At 50.3% G+C, this 14,876-nt stretch overlaps 3 protein-coding genes across 3 annotated transcripts; all 3 read left to right on the top strand.

Moving 5' to 3' along the window:
- Positions 1 to 1,179: 1,179 nt before the first annotated feature.
- On the top strand, positions 1,180 to 3,253 carry B0J16DRAFT_76902 (uncharacterized protein). Its single transcript, XM_046134456.1, has 3 exons — positions 1,180 to 1,527; positions 1,621 to 2,298; positions 2,361 to 3,253. Exons 1-3 carry the CDS (start codon positions 1,395 to 1,397, stop codon positions 3,191 to 3,193), a joined length of 1,644 nt encoding a protein of 547 aa, XP_045987281.1. The 5' UTR covers positions 1,180 to 1,394; the 3' UTR covers positions 3,194 to 3,253.
- Positions 3,254 to 9,470: 6,217 nt separating this feature from the next.
- B0J16DRAFT_76798 (uncharacterized protein) lies at positions 9,471 to 10,214 on the top strand. The gene has a single exon (XM_046134455.1). The coding sequence runs from the start codon at positions 9,633 to 9,635 to the stop codon at positions 10,041 to 10,043; it is 411 nt and encodes a 136-aa protein (XP_045987280.1). The 5' UTR covers positions 9,471 to 9,632; the 3' UTR covers positions 10,044 to 10,214.
- A 1,921-nt stretch (positions 10,215 to 12,135) lies between these two features.
- Positions 12,136 to 14,826, top strand: B0J16DRAFT_369488 (glycoside hydrolase superfamily). Its single transcript, XM_046130278.1, has 2 exons — positions 12,136 to 12,266; positions 12,324 to 14,826. The coding sequence occupies exons 1-2, from the start codon at positions 12,197 to 12,199 to the stop codon at positions 14,750 to 14,752; spliced, it is 2,499 nt and encodes an 832-aa protein (XP_045987279.1). The 5' UTR covers positions 12,136 to 12,196; the 3' UTR covers positions 14,753 to 14,826.
- Positions 14,827 to 14,876: the final 50 nt, after the last annotated feature.

Genomic DNA, 14,876 nt, shown 5'->3' with positions numbered 1-14,876 from the left:
CAAGGACAGTGACTGTAATTGGCAACGTGCCATCCAGCAGAGAGAGAGTACCTTGAGCGAGGACCATATTGCGATACTTGCCTAAAAGCCAAAGGCCAAAGTCCCCACATCCGTAGTAATTCCCAAGCATCCGCGGTCCGGTAGACGGGGTCTCTACCTGTTGCAGACAAAGAAGGTGAGCGGTAACGGGTACAGTAGTGGCCTTGAGCTCAGCTCAGCGCAGGACAAAGGGTCCGAGAGCTTCTTGTGGAGCGTCTATCAATCTTGGAACCACGAGGAAGAGACCCGCTGAGATTTCTGTACTAATTTTCCAATGCTCAAGAAGAATGAGGGGTGGAGGAATTGGATCAGAGCAAGATCAGGCCAGGTCCAGTCAGGCCAGACTAGACCAGACCAGAGTCTACTGGATATCTTCTGCTCTATTGCTGCTTGTTGTTTAATGAGCACAGCAACTAGACGCTCCATACTATGCAACGGTATGGGCAGCCTCCTCTACGCATAGTCGGGGTCCCGCCTATGTCTCTGGAGTTGGAATACAGCACTGTACGTTGGCGTAAGAGACAGGGAAAACAGTGCAAGTCTCGCGAAACAAGGACAAGCCACCCCGGACTCAGACACAAAACAAGAGAGTGTAGGCAGGATAGGAGCAGGTGTACACGCCTCAGGTCCTCAGTACAAGCTCCAAGTACTCGTCAACCCAGGTGAAAGCGTGGCGCACCGGACCGCGCGCCAGCACCAACGCCAGCACCAGTACTGTTTTGAACCAGAAAGACCCACACGCGGTACGTATCCCAAGTAGCCTTACCTTCCATGCCCCGAGGAGCCATCAGCCGGACCAACGCTAACACTAAGTGAGAGGAGAACGGGGCGCACGCTACAGGGGTCTGTATAGAGAAAGGGTCTGAAGGGTCTAGCACTATCCGTACAGCATCTGTCAGTACGTACTGGACAGTACTGATGTGAAGTAGGTGGTGGCACCCTCCGGTGCGCAGCGATGCATTGCTATGCGTACACCACCCGTTCCAGGGCGAAGAAAAGAAAAAAAGATGGTTCTCGCGCCAGATGAAAATGGTTATAAACAACACACCCTGGCCCACGTCGATCAACCTCTAGTAGTAGCTAGGTCGATCTCCAATGCGAACACTTACTTGCACGACCTTGGACTTAAAGACGACGAGTACTCCACAGACATCAACAGTTATTACCTTCATCTCATCTCATCTCAACTCAATCATCTAAATACTCCCTCTCAGGACCCTCTTCGACTTTGAAAGTTTCCTTCCTTGTCACCTTACACTATCTTACCTTGTCAACTACTTGTATACCTTATCCATAACATACAAGTCTTGGCCTTCATATATACCCACATCAACACTCAGACTTATCGACTTGACATGATCACATCGCTCTCGTCGTCGCCGATCACGTCCATGCCTTACTCAACCTCCCCCGACTCTCACATTCACAACACCGACAACATGGTTCGATCATCTTCAGCAGAGCCCGCAAAGAGCTCCAAGCGAAAGGGTATGTGACACCAGCTGCACGGGATATGAGTAGCACCAGAAGCAGCAAACGGCCCAAATCCAGATCAGCAATACTAACACTCAGCGGCAACAGGCACCCGAAGCGTTTCTACTCTCACACCTTCACAGCTTGCGCGCAAGAGAGCCAACGACCGAGAGGCTCAGCGAGCTATCAGGGCGCGAACCAAGGAGCACATTGACCGTCTGGAGCGCGAGCTGGAGGAACTTAAGAGCAAGCAGAGCCGTGACCAAACTGTCCAGGAGCTTTTGCGACGGAACCAGGCGCTTGAGGAGGAACTGATGCGACTCAAGGAGAATATGGGCGTCTCGATGACCTCTTCGCCTTACTCTGCACCTGGTACGACTCTCTCAGTCACGATTCCATGCTCTGCCTCTTCACCAACCTCCAACGGTATACTGACTGCTCCCTCAGTATACGACGATAACCTTAGCTCCGGCAGTGGCGCCATCCCCAGTCCTCGTGGCTCCCCCTTCCCCTCTGGCGACTACAGCCCCATCCCGGATTATGGACAGCAATATGTTCCCCTTCCCAACAACTGCGAGTCATGGGCCAGCACAGTTCCCTGCCCTGTTCCCTCAAACGTCTCAAGCCCTTCCTCATCTGCCGATGATTACAGCGCCGGTTACATTCCTACGAGTGTTCCTTCTTCGATGCTGCCCTCCAACAACACCAGCTCATCAAACATCAGCGCCGTTGGCCACAGCCAAAAGGACGTTATCAAGATGGAGTACGAGGATGTTGACTCTCACGGTAAGATTCCCCAACCCCAGCTACACCATGTACCACCTGAACAGAGGACTAATCACACTCAGTATCTAGACGCCGGATACCGCCTCAGCAACCCTTCTCTGCAGCCCGTGTCCCCCCATACCTACATGGCTCAACACCAGCAGCCCGCTTGGAACATGTATCCCGTCTACTACCCCCAGGCCCAGTCCTCGGTCCACTGAAGGACCAAACCCAGCCGGGTGCCTCCTGGCCGGTGCCCGTTCTGACCACTCCGCCAGCCTGTCGCCTCGACGAGCTTTTGGTAGGCTTTCTACAAGACTGTCGCCGGATGACTACAGCCACGTCGCTAGCTCACACTCTGGGCCCTGCCCGGGTAGACGTGCGATCTGTATTTCGCAGTCATGACAGCCAAGGCCAGCTTGTCTGCTCGCCCCACCCCATTACCGACCTCATTCGCAGTCTCATAGATACTGCGGGCATGACACGGCTTATCGAGCGCATTGCAATATTTGCGCCCTTTCAAGCTATGATATGCTGGCTTGCACAGCCCACATCAGAGAGGCGCGCGCGTCTGTGCAATGATTACGTGCCGCGCGAGTGCCAGGCGACAATTCCACACCCTCAATGGCTCGATCTGCTTCACTGGGGCCCGTTGCGCGAAGTGGCTATAAAGCGACAGGATCTTTACGCTACGGATGAGTTCCAGAGGGTCTATTTCGATGCGCTGCGCCTTGTCAACTGGCCCTACCAACCGCTAGAGAGTCTAGTTACAGATTCACAGACGGGGCACGTTGGGCTCACGGACACTCTAATGGCCCATGCCATGAACGGGGCCAATTGGTGCCTCAATGAGACCTTTGCGCAACGGTACCCTGAGCTATCAGGCTTAGTGGTATTGGAGCAGAGCCATCTTTGACCTCCCTCCCCTGACTACGCCCTACTACACACAACACAACACACACACTACTATCACCTCCTTCATTTTTCACATGATCGTGATCTGATCATGACTTGTATCATCCTCATAATGACAAAATCATATGCTGAAGCATGACTCTGTGGGTGAACACGGCACCACATTGTCGATCCATAAAAAAAAAAAACAAAGCTTACCGCTGGAACTCTCCGCCGCGGCAAGTCTCCATCTTGCTTCAGCAACGTCGATCATCCCACCCATACCTTGATCCTCGTTGCTTCGGGTTGGCTGCATCATAGTCATCATGATTCCTTCCCTTCCCTTGACCCAAAAAATTATATTCAAGGCATGACGTGAAACTTGGAGGAGGAAGTTACCCCACTTTCTAACGGCCATCACTATTACTCACTGTATTGTAACTTTGGAGGAGTTTTTATTTTATTTTTGTTTATTTTTGGTACACACTCAACTACATGATGGACGGAGGCGTGCAATTGGGAACATATATGCATTGGGATATTTACTTGGGCAATTTGGCGATACGGTGTTTTTTTATTAGAGGAGTTGACAAGAACTTTTTGGACATGGTACAAGACAAAATACTGGGCATCGAGATCCGATGACCCTTGTCTATTGCTTAACGAATTAAGATACACACATTGGATTCTATTCTACCTAGACTTGACTTTACTATCTTCTCAGCCTGTGACCTCTTACACCAATCTCTCTCACATCGATGGTATCTACACTATTACCACTAGCTTCACAGCCCAAAGATGAAAATCCTCTTAGTTTCATTTTACCCCATACATACGTACTCGACCTTGGTTGATGACATTCCAAAACCCTGTATCAGCCCTTGTCCAATTTCGACTGTTGAAGAAGCATGGTCAGCATACTCATGACGAGGCATGGGTGTGTACAATGGACAGTAAGTACTGTAGCAGGAATGGGGGGCCTCGATACGTTTGTTGTTTCCTTTCCTCATGTTCCAGGTTTGTATTCTTAGGACCACGTAATTACTAAGAAGAATATAAAATTGTCGTATACAAAGCTACACTACGTATGAGAGCTGCTACCTTGTATCTCCACCGCCATGTTCCCGTCACGCACATGGCTGAAGTTGGGGGAAGTCTGCTGGGTAACAGAAAAGTTGTCCTACAAGGCTCAAGGCGCCAGAATAAAGTAGCCTAGTTGCTAGTCTAACCTAGCATAAAGAGACCAGACTATTTTGCTTATCATGCTTTCCGCTGTCAATTCTTCTGGTACCCTGATGAGGGAGTGCAGGCCTGAGTTCCTCAACTGCCAGGGTAGAGAAAAGCATCAGTCAGCTCTTGGAGAAATGCTACCCCTACTTTTGGATGTTGCATGGACTGGGGGCCTATCAACTAAACCACTAGTGGTATAAGCGTTGGACCGAGATCTATCCTCTTCTCTTTTGAGCAATGAATTCCTTAGGATATCCACTTTTTCCTTCTCTGGACTTTCAATCCCCAGCCAAGCCAAGCCCAGCCCAGCCGCAGACAGGCACAGACGAAGAAAATACAACACAACAGACAGGGCAGTGGGAAGTTAGTTGACTGACAGGCGTAGATGCAGCTTTCTTGCCGTTCCAACGTTGAAGGTTTTGAACTGATAAGGCCAAAAAACCTGATACCGTATTGTGAAGAATGTACGGGACGACATGGTGCTGCAAGCCAAAACTCGCGAGTTTCAATAAACTAAGCAGTATCTGTATGTCTGCCCACCTTAGTTGATTAACACGATATCATACATACGGTATGTACCTTTGGCCTGCCGCGGTCGCATTGAGCATGTCATCGCTCGGCCCCCTTGTGTGTCTCATCTATCATGGAGTCAGCAGAGACAACGACCAAAGATGAATGGAAGACATTGAACCGCAAGAATCGCATGTACCGCGACATGAGATACCTTCAATTTGCCTTTTGCCTCCCTCCCACGGGAAGAGCCCTCATTGCTCGGATCCGCATGCAGAGAATCTTGAGGATCGTGGCGAAAGGTGCACGGGGAGCACGTGGCCATTGAAGCTTTCCCCTTCTTCTCCTGCAATGACAGCTTGACACATTCTCATACGGCCATGATGCCAATTCTGAACATGGTCTTTTTGCATTTTGGGTTCCAAGGTAGACGCAAAAGTCTAACCGGGTGGTACCACAGGTGGTCGGTTTCCATCCAATGCCATGCCCTGTCGAATGCTCATATGCCGTGCTCCGTTCTAACTTTCTGTCTTCAAAAGCCGGGTGGCGTTTTACGGTCTTGAGTACCTAAAACAGTGTCTCGTCCCTACGTCATCCCCCCTTGATGGCCGGAACCTAACCTAACCTAACCGCACTACGTTGCGCTGCGCTGCGCTGCGCGTGTCTCTTTCGCCTGTGTGAACTTCGGAGGGTGTCTTGGACGGATATTCCGTGACTAACAGGCACGGAATCGCTTTCCGTTCCGGATGTTTTGCTATAAGGGGCTCGGACTCATAGCAAGCAAAAGCAAATACTGGCGGCGATGAGCCTCAGCTCCGTTGAAGATGGACTCGTAACTTTGCACAATTTGATTAGCCCGAATACGGTAATTGTAGGGAGACACAGACAGTCGCTCATCTCCCAGTCTCACTGGTCGCAATTGTAGCGTAGGACGTACAGTAGGTCTCTAGGATGGGTCCTCACTTCCAAATGCAAAGTCGCGCCAGCACTGACGTTAGTTAGACGTGAAACTGGTGACAGATGTGATCGGCGGCTATCGCTTCTCCATAGACGCTTCTTCGTTTTGTTCTAGGTTTGAGCCTTTCCTGTACTGAGTATGCACCTCGTCAACTCAGACTGATGCTGCATCGCACCGGTATAGCGTACGGTAAGATCCCGATAAGGCGGTGCGGTGCAACGGCACCATCCCGAGTACCTGTCCTTGTACTTGCTTATGCATGATGTTTTTTCTTTTGACTTTTGAAAGAAAACCTTCTCTTTTTCAGTCTCGCTTTGTGTCGTTACATTCGGGCTACCTCTTTGGGATCCTACAATAAACAATTGTAGGCGAAAGAATATCAACGCGATTCAAGGTGGTCTTCGTCCCGCCACACATGCGGTTTCTGGTGAAGGACGTTACTATGTGCTGCTGCACACCGCAACATCTGACATCCAGTGTGTGCATGGTGATTTGCAGATAGCGAATTGGACCAAAGGCTAGAAACTTAGAAGGGGTCTCGAAGGCTACCAAGAACCATGATCGAAGCCAATGCAAGGCAAATCTGCAGGCAGGATGGTATCGACACGTTTTGTGTGGATGCAGGTGCATTGGTGGTACAGCACTGTAGGCAGGGAGGGTAGGGTACACAGAGTAGACCGTTTATTCTGTCCAATGAGGACTTTACGAACAGAAAGTGCTGTATGCACTGTAGTTTTTAGAAAGGCGGTAGAGGCGGGTGAAGGGATTCGAAAGGATAACGGCTCGTGAGAGGCTCAAATGCGATCGAACAAGCTAAAGTCGCAATAATGCGGTATGTACAGTACTAGAGTACCCGCGGGATCAAGGGGTATCGTACTGTAGGGTCGTAGAGTTTGCGCTAGAAGGATACTGCAGCTTCCACCACAAAAAAGTGCCATCAAAGAATCATCGATAGCCAGGGGGGGAGGCCCATGAGAGGGCCATGGGGGTCATGCAGATGCAGGATCAGGAGCAGTGAGACAGCCTACGTCAAAAGAAGGTGGAAAGAAGTCGTGCCGAAGAAAGACGTGTCTCTTGTCTTACTTTGATGGTGTCCTCTTCAGCGTCGATTTCCGTCCTGTTGCCGTTTCTGTCGTGTCGTCCATGCAACCACACAGACACACATGTCTTAATCAGGACTGGCGTTCATCTGATTATGTTGAAGCTGAATTGAAAGATGCCACTTTTTGTATCCGTACATAGATAGATTAATTACCATACAGTAATTACAACGCAAGACTGTTTCGATCCGTTCTTCGTTGGCAGGGGAAGGAAGGGTGAGACGAACTAGGTCGGCCTACTAGCTAAACCGGCGAGATTGAGTTTGCCGCGGTCAGGGGCCATGTTGTACTTGGCCGATCAATTTTGGTTGAGTCGCATTGGCTGTGGGCTTTGGTTTTCTCTTTATCTGCAATGATGACATCCTTCTCCAGGAACTGGCGACTTAGGATACTGTAAGAAAAGCGACTATCCTTCGCCAGACACTGTGCTTTTCAATGCAGAGATACGGCGCTGCATCCATGCCAGCGCATCCGTCACAAGATTGCTGTAAATTCTAGTGATATGCCGTAGGCACTTTGATATGGCGATCCGCCTTGAGCCGTTATAATGATCCTTGATGCACATTACAGGCTTTCTTGTCATCACCCCTGCGCCATAAAACCGTACCCCCCTCGTTCACACGGCCAGGGTGCGACAACCAACCTGGGATTCGAGAACAGGGATTCTGGAGATCATAGCGCTAGTAGGGGATCCCAGAATCGCTCACTAAAACACCAATAACTAACGTCTCGGCAAATAACTCATGCACAGATGCTTTAATTGATGTGCCGCGAGTCAAACGAGAGACGGTGAAATGATATGCACCCAAGGAAAAGCAATAAGCATGTGAAAACGCGCCGAGAGGTAACAGCCGCTGACCCATTGATACCATGATCTTCAATCAGGCTTTAAGTCAGGGTTGAGGTGAAAAAAGCAACGCAACTTGAGCAGTTGGGTCCAATGTCTCAGCGGAAAGTGGATCAGAAAACTCAACTCGGTCGTCCTTCAGTAAGAAAGAAGTTAACACCAATTAGCCCCATCTATGCAGCGAAACCACGAGGCAAGCATGGATGAGCTGGATGGGGCCTCAGGGTACAGAAGAAGTGACAAGACCGATACTGCACCAAAAGCCCCTGCATGGCACAGATATCAGGACGGTCAAGAGGCCCAAAGCCTACCATTACTTGAGAAACGGAGCTGGACGATCCTCCGCATCTACCCAAGATCATGGATATGCCCCATAGTGCTGTACTGTGTAAGACTGGGGCCGTATCTCATACGTAAAAGTTCAAATAGGTGAAGCCCTCATGTACAGCGTCTGTTGTGGCTGGGCTTCCATGTGGCTGGAAGAGTAAACTCCTTCGAGAATCAGTCATAGAAGGTAATAGAGTTTATTCTTGCAGCATCTGAAATGCTTGACACACGCCCATACCACTGTATGTCCAACTCAGGCACGTGGCGCGGCTGGGTCTACCAAAGGCAAAAAAGGGGGTCCCCAAACCAGAAGTATCTCAAGTACTCGATACTCCTGCACCAGAAAACCTCCGTGCGGCAATTCTCACCACCATTGAAGACAGCACTTCTCAAACTAGAAGGACAGAGTTCGACGGTTGCTGTTTCTCCAGCGGCAAGCCATGTGGACTTGACACGCGTGCACGGCAGGGCTGGGCCGGAAGGACAAGATGTTTGCCCATTCATCTTGTTTCCGTACGCTAGTAAGACGTTCATCTTGTTCTCAATCCAGTAACCACATCACGGGTGAGGCGTACATACGTTTTCTCTCACACACCGTGACGGTGAGAAGCACTACATGTGGCTGTTGATACTCCTCGACTGCAGCACTAGCTGGTCGATGGGGCTGCAGTGACAACGGTATCATTTGGTGTTAACTGGCTGTCTCACTTGTCAACTTCGAGGCGACTTTTGAGAAGGACATCCTCCCCTGTTGGAAAGAGCAACCGAGACATGTACAATACGCAGCGTTTGTCATTTGTTCGGTCACAAGGAGATGAAGATTTTCACTCTGGACATTGAACGCATCTGGCCAAGTTGCGCTATACTCTGTTCTGTAAGATATGCAAAAGGTTCCTTTGGAGCATATGTGATGATAAGCGTGAACGCCAGGATGCAACCTGGCTTCGTGTTGGAGGGCTTCATTCTGCCAACTCGAGATTGGATAGGAAACACGAGGTCCGCCCAGCGTGACTTAATAGTCTGCAGTATCGACTCTCGAGGCGGTCTGTTGGGCCTTCACTGCCAACAAGAATGTTGGATGTCTCCGAGGATCATCATCACTACGGCAAGGTTTCCCAGTGGTTCATAGCGAGTGCCGTCAAAATGAGCCTATCCGGCTTATGCTTTACACATTCAGCTGTGGCTGAAACCCTGACTGTCTTTCCATTGTCTATAGTTGTGATGGTGCAGTAAAGTAACCTTGTCCAAGTCAGTCTTAATGGCAAAGCGGATGTATAGCGCTTGTTCGCCGTTTTATTTTGCAGTCGCTAGGAACAATTCATCTGTAGTCTGGAAGATGCCGAACCGAAAACCCCGAATTACCTCGGAAAGCGCGTTCCGAATTCAACCCGCGATTCCGGGCCTGTTCGGTGGGCTCTTGTTCATTTGCAACAAGAAGCTGTGGTCGCCAATCGCTTCAAGGTGCTAATGTGATCTATCATGTCGCTTGATGGCTTTGAACCAAAGCTCTTGGCACGCGACGGACTCGGTCGCGACGAGGACCGGACTGGGGATATTGATGCTATTCGGCGGCCTTGTGGGACTTGCCGTGGGTCTCAACAGCGTAGTCAAATCAACAGGTGTTGTCAAATTGGACTTGTGCAAGGGCTTGGTTCCGGGTAGAAAGATGCCGGTGCCAAGGCTTTTACAATCATTCGAATGTCGCGTTCGTCACTCCAAAGCTGTCCCATCTTATTCCTTTAATCTCGAACCCTTACAGAGTCCTATTCAACTAGCTGCCGTCAATGAAGACAAGCAACACGCCAAGCAACGTGCCAAACGTCGGGTTGCGGATGTATGCAAACATACTTTCAGATCGACCAGGCGGACCCCATGGCAGCTGGTCTACCTTGATTTGTAGGAAAGCAGAAGACTCGCCCATCAGCGATCAATCAGGCGTTGCAGTCTAATCATTGTCTGCAACGCAATCTAGAGACCGTTGCCGTCATATCTTTGCAGACCCTGGATCCCTGAGTCTGAAGTTGCCAGTTATGCATGTCACTTTACACTAGATCGTCCTCGACCGGGTTTTATCATCGACAGTGAGTCCTAGTGCAGTACGTGGACTGGAGTGGACTTCGGCCATATCACCGTGGCTAGGTTGTTTCTCCCACACCGAGCTGTTGCTCTGGAGAGCTATAGGCGAGTGAAACTGTTGGGCAGACGGACTGCGTATCTCACAGAATGCCTGTACAGTGACTGTTACCTGGCCACCTGCCCGAACCAGCTACTGGTACAGAGTTTCGCCTGCCTACCTGCATACATGGCGGTATTAATAAAACTGTCATTTGGTAAATCTGATGCTGGCGGCAGGCACGGCATATAGCCATTGGTCCCTGCAGAGAGAAGGTTTGGTATCAGTGTCCCTGAAACGATGATGCACCGGTGCAGTATCGGCATGAAGACCGTAAGAAACCGTGCAGTAGGAACGAAAACCGAATATGTGTACTGTTGAAACCGGTACTTGGGTGATCTAGGGTATCCAGATTGGATGAGGAACGAATCAAGGTTTCCAGACCAAATTAGTCGATGCCGCGGGGTGATCTGGACCTGTCTAGCCCCACTGTATAGGAACAGAAAGTGTGCCACGGCTGACTCTGATCTACCAGCTTGCAGATGAATGGTGCATTGCATCACGAATGTCATCAGTACGTATGCATGACTGCTTGACTACCTATTGCGTATCAGAGAAACAGACAATTCAAGAGCAATCGCGATGCTGGGCGATCAAGGCTCGATGACCGTTCGTGATCGTAAAAAAAGGTTCCTAATCTCTCTGCTCGTCATGTGCATCCTGCATACTGCGTGAAACACCTTCTTTTCTGACGGACTTGCCGTACAGGCTCCGTGGGTCCCGGATATCTTCCAGGCCGTGTCCGAGATAACCGGCCCGGGTGCAATCGGCGCCGTCGAGGTCGAAACGATCGGAGACACTTAGGATGTGTAACTATTCCCAAAATCTCTCATTGTCCGCTCTTTTCGTGCAGGACCGAGTAGTTCGATGTGGACCTGGGAAGCTTAGCTCAGCGGGATTTCGCCCCTCCGTCTGTAAAGATTTCAAATGCGTGGTCCTTGCGGCCACGATACCACGGCTCTGGGTGCAAAACGTGTTGGTTCCTGGGTTCCGGGTAGTAAAAAGATCGTGGCGGTCCGTTCGGATTACTGATCCCGCGATGGTCTGTGTCTTTCTTTTTGCTGCTAAATCTCGGCCCGTTTATCGATGGATGTAAGCGCGAAGATGGTTGGGTCCAGAATGCGTATCACGGGGAGGGGGGAAAGAAAGAGAAAGAAGTTGAGTTCAGCAGAGTCCTCTATTTGCCTCTCAAATTCTGATGTCGATGTTGAATTGCCATATTGGCTCTAACCTGCAGGCGGCTTTACTTCCGTGTTGTTCCCACCTTCCCTTTCTCGCCTACCACCACGTGACCTTGAACATGACAATCACGTGATAGTGAATAATTCTCCAGGCCGTTCCTACCGGTTAAGTCCCGGGCTTTAAATGGTGATATGGTCATATATCGTGATTCTTCAAGAGTCAGTTCCTTGTTATTGTAGTTCCCCGCCATTCTCTTGTTCTTCATCCGAGGTTTCTCAGGCGGAATCTCGTCCCGACGAAGCGACGAAGCTGGGGTGAGATATGGTTGACAAGTCATCTTATTGGTCGAGAGTGACGGTTGAACATCGGCTAAGACAGGCAAGCTCATCATTCGAGCTGCTGGTATGCGCCTTCGTGGGGCTTCACCACCAACTAGAGAGCCCGTCTGCTATCATGAGAACAATGTATTGTGTTCAATTGGTAAATGATGAGCGGAATGAGCTGTTTTCTCACCCGGAGGAGGCTTCTTTATCAGGCAGAATACGAAGCCAAGTCACTTGCGGGGTTGGTTTTATCCAGGCAAGTCCTTCATCAAGGAGTATTTAGCTTTGAAGGAGAGGTCAGTCCTCCCATTAATCGACAAGTTCCTTCATTATCTATGAGTTTTGAGTGACTTGCGCTGTTTTTGAGCACCCAAAATGGCCGATATCAACGTTGAAGATATTCTGAAGAAGCTCTCTTTGGCCGAGAAGGTCTCTCTTCTCGCGGGTTAGCACTACTAAGATATCACCATATGCGAACTCTCCTTGCTAACTTATATAACAGGTATTGACTTCTGGCACACAAAGGCTCTCCCTGAGCATGGCGTTCCATCTCTTCGTCTTTCAGATGGGCCAAACGGCGTAAGAGGCACCCGTTTCTTCAACGGTATTCCAGCAGCATGCTTCCCTTGCGGTACCGGCCTTGGTGCCACTTTCAACAAAGAGCTTCTGGAGGAAGCGGGAAAGAAGATGGGCGAAGAAGCCATTGGTAAGAGTGCCCATGTTATCCTTGGTCCTACCATCAATATGCAACGATCGCCCCTTGGCGGACGTGGTTTCGAGTCCATCGGCGAGGACCCCTTTCTCGCTGGTCTCGGTGCTGCTGCTCTTGTCCGTGGAATTCAGAGCACCGGTGTACAGTCGACTATCAAGCACTTTGTTTGCAATGACCAAGAACATAAGCGTATGGGTGTCCAGGCCATTATCACCGAGCGTGCTCTCCGCGAGATCTACGCTCTTCCATTCCAGCTTGTCGTGCGTGACTCCCAGCCCGGTGCTTTCATGACATCTTACAACGGAGTAAATGGAACTTCTTGCAGTGAGAGCCAGAAGCTGTTGAAAGATATGCTACGAGGTGAATGGGGCTGGGAGGGCCTGATCATGAGTGACTGGTATGGTACCTACAGTGTTACAGATGCCATCAAAGCTGGTCTTGATCTTGAGATGCCCGGTCCCACCCGCTGGCGAGGCGACGTCCTTAACTTCGCTGCTGCATGCGAGAAGGTCTGGGGACATGTCATTGATGAACGCGCCCGTGAGGTTCTCAAGTTTGTCAAAAAGTGCGCTGCTTCTGGCGTTCAAGAGAACGGTCCCGAGAAGACCCTCAACACTCCTGAAACGGCATCGCTCCTTCGTAAGGTCGGAAACGAGAGTATTGTTCTCCTCAAAAATGAGAAGAACATTCTTCCTCTAGCCAAGGACAAGAAGACTTTGGTTATCGGACCCAATGCAAAGGTCGCGACTTACCATGGCGGTGGCTCTGCCTCCCTGGCCGCATACTACGCCGTTACACCCTATGACGGTATTGCTGAGAAGCTTGGCAACCCTCCCGCTTACACCATAGGCGCATATACACACAAGCTGAACCCTCTCTTGGGCGACCAGACCAGGGGCCCTGACGGCAAGACTGGCATGAGCTGGAAAGTGTACAACAAGCCCCCCAGTGACTCTTCCCGCAAGCCCGTTGACGAGCTGTGGTTGACCAAGTCAGAGATGCATCTTGTTGATTACTACAACTCCGAACTCGAGGATCTTTGGTATGCCGACCTTGAAGGTATGCTCGAGGTTGAAGAGGACTCTACTTATGAGTTTGGCGTAATTGTTTGCGGTACTGCCAACCTTTATGTCAATGACGAATTAGTCGTGGACAATAGCACTAAGCAAGTCGCTGGCGATGCGTTCTTCGGCACAGCAACACAAGAGGAGCTTGGCCGCAAGGAGCTCAAGAAGGGAGAGAAGTACAATGTTAGAATCGAGTTTGCCTCTGCCCCAAGCTTCAAACTCAAGCTTGACAACCCTGTCGTAGGCCATGGATCTCTCCGTGTGGGTGCTTCCAAGGTCATCGATGGCAAACAAGAGATCGAGCGATCTGTCGCTCTCGCCAAGGAGCACGACCAGGTAATCATCTGCGCTGGTCTCAACTCCGACTGGGAGACCGAGGGATCCGACCGGGAGAGTATGAAGCTCCCTGGTAAGCTCGACGAGCTTATATCTGCTGTTGCTGCGGTGAATCCCCAAACTGCTATTGTCATGCAGACCGGTACACCTGAGGAGATGCCCTGGCTTGGCGAAGTGCCTGCCGTAATTCAGGCCTGGTATGGCGGTAACGAGACCGGTAACTGCATTGCAGACATCCTTTTTGGCGATGCCAATCCATCTGGCAAGTTGTCTCTCAGCTTCCCCAAGCGCTTGACCGACGTACCAGCATTCCTCAACTTCCGCACCGAAGCTGGCCGAACACTTTACGGCGAGGACGTGTATGTGGGTTATCGATACTATGAGTTTGCTGACCGAGAGGTTAACTTCCCGTTCGGTCATGGTCTCTCCTACACTACCTTCGCTTTCTCAGACCTCAACGTCTCATCAAAGGACGGCAAGCTCACCACAACTGTCAACATACGCAACACAGGGTCTGTTCGTGGTGCAGAGGTTGCTCAGCTCTACGTACGCCCATTGCAGGCAGCTAAGGTGAACCGGCCTGTCAAAGAACTCAAGGGCTTTGCCAAGGTCGAGCTTGATGCGGGCGAGTCCAAGACTGTAACCATTTCTGAATTTGAGAAGTATGCCGCTGCCTACTTTGACGAAGAACAAGATAAGTGGTGCGTAGAGGCTGGAGAGTACGAAGTCATTGTAAGCGACAGCAGTGCTGTGGGCGAGAAAGCACTCAGGGGATCGTTCAAGATTGAGGAGACCTACTGGTGGTCTGGTATTTAATGTTTGGAAGATATATTCGCATATAACTGCACAATACGCTAGATTGAATATGGTATGATGAACTATACTACAGTTCCTCATCTTGATTAGTGCAATCTCCATTCATCCCGCCAAGTGCCTTAAT

Source organism: Fusarium flagelliforme (assembly GCF_020744385.1).
Source record: "Fusarium flagelliforme strain FIESC 12 MPI-CAGE-AA-0113 chromosome Unknown B0J16scaffold_2, whole genome shotgun sequence".
NCBI classification, from domain to species: domain Eukaryota; kingdom Fungi; phylum Ascomycota; class Sordariomycetes; order Hypocreales; family Nectriaceae; genus Fusarium; species Fusarium flagelliforme.
This window is presented reverse-complemented; position numbering and strand designations above follow the sequence as displayed.

Bases quoted from the DNA above. Each gene is read 5' to 3' on its own strand.
- B0J16DRAFT_76798 (XM_046134455.1), top strand. From the start codon at position 9,633: ATGGCTTTGAACCAAAGCTCTTGGCACGCGACGGACTCGGTCGCGACG.
- B0J16DRAFT_369488 (XM_046130278.1), top strand. From the start codon at position 12,197: ATGGCCGATATCAACGTTGAAGATATTCTGAAGAAGCTCTCTTTGGCC. The intron at 12,267-12,323 runs GTTAGCACTACT...CTTATATAACAG, and splicing joins GAAGGTCTCTCTTCTCGCGG to GTATTGACTTCTGGCACACA.
- B0J16DRAFT_76902 (XM_046134456.1), top strand. From the start codon at position 1,395: ATGATCACATCGCTCTCGTCGTCGCCGATCACGTCCATGCCTTACTCA. The intron at 1,528-1,620 runs GTATGTGACACC...CAGCGGCAACAG, and splicing joins AAAGAGCTCCAAGCGAAAGG to GCACCCGAAGCGTTTCTACT. The intron at 2,299-2,360 runs GTAAGATTCCCC...AATCACACTCAG, and splicing joins CGAGGATGTTGACTCTCACG to TATCTAGACGCCGGATACCG.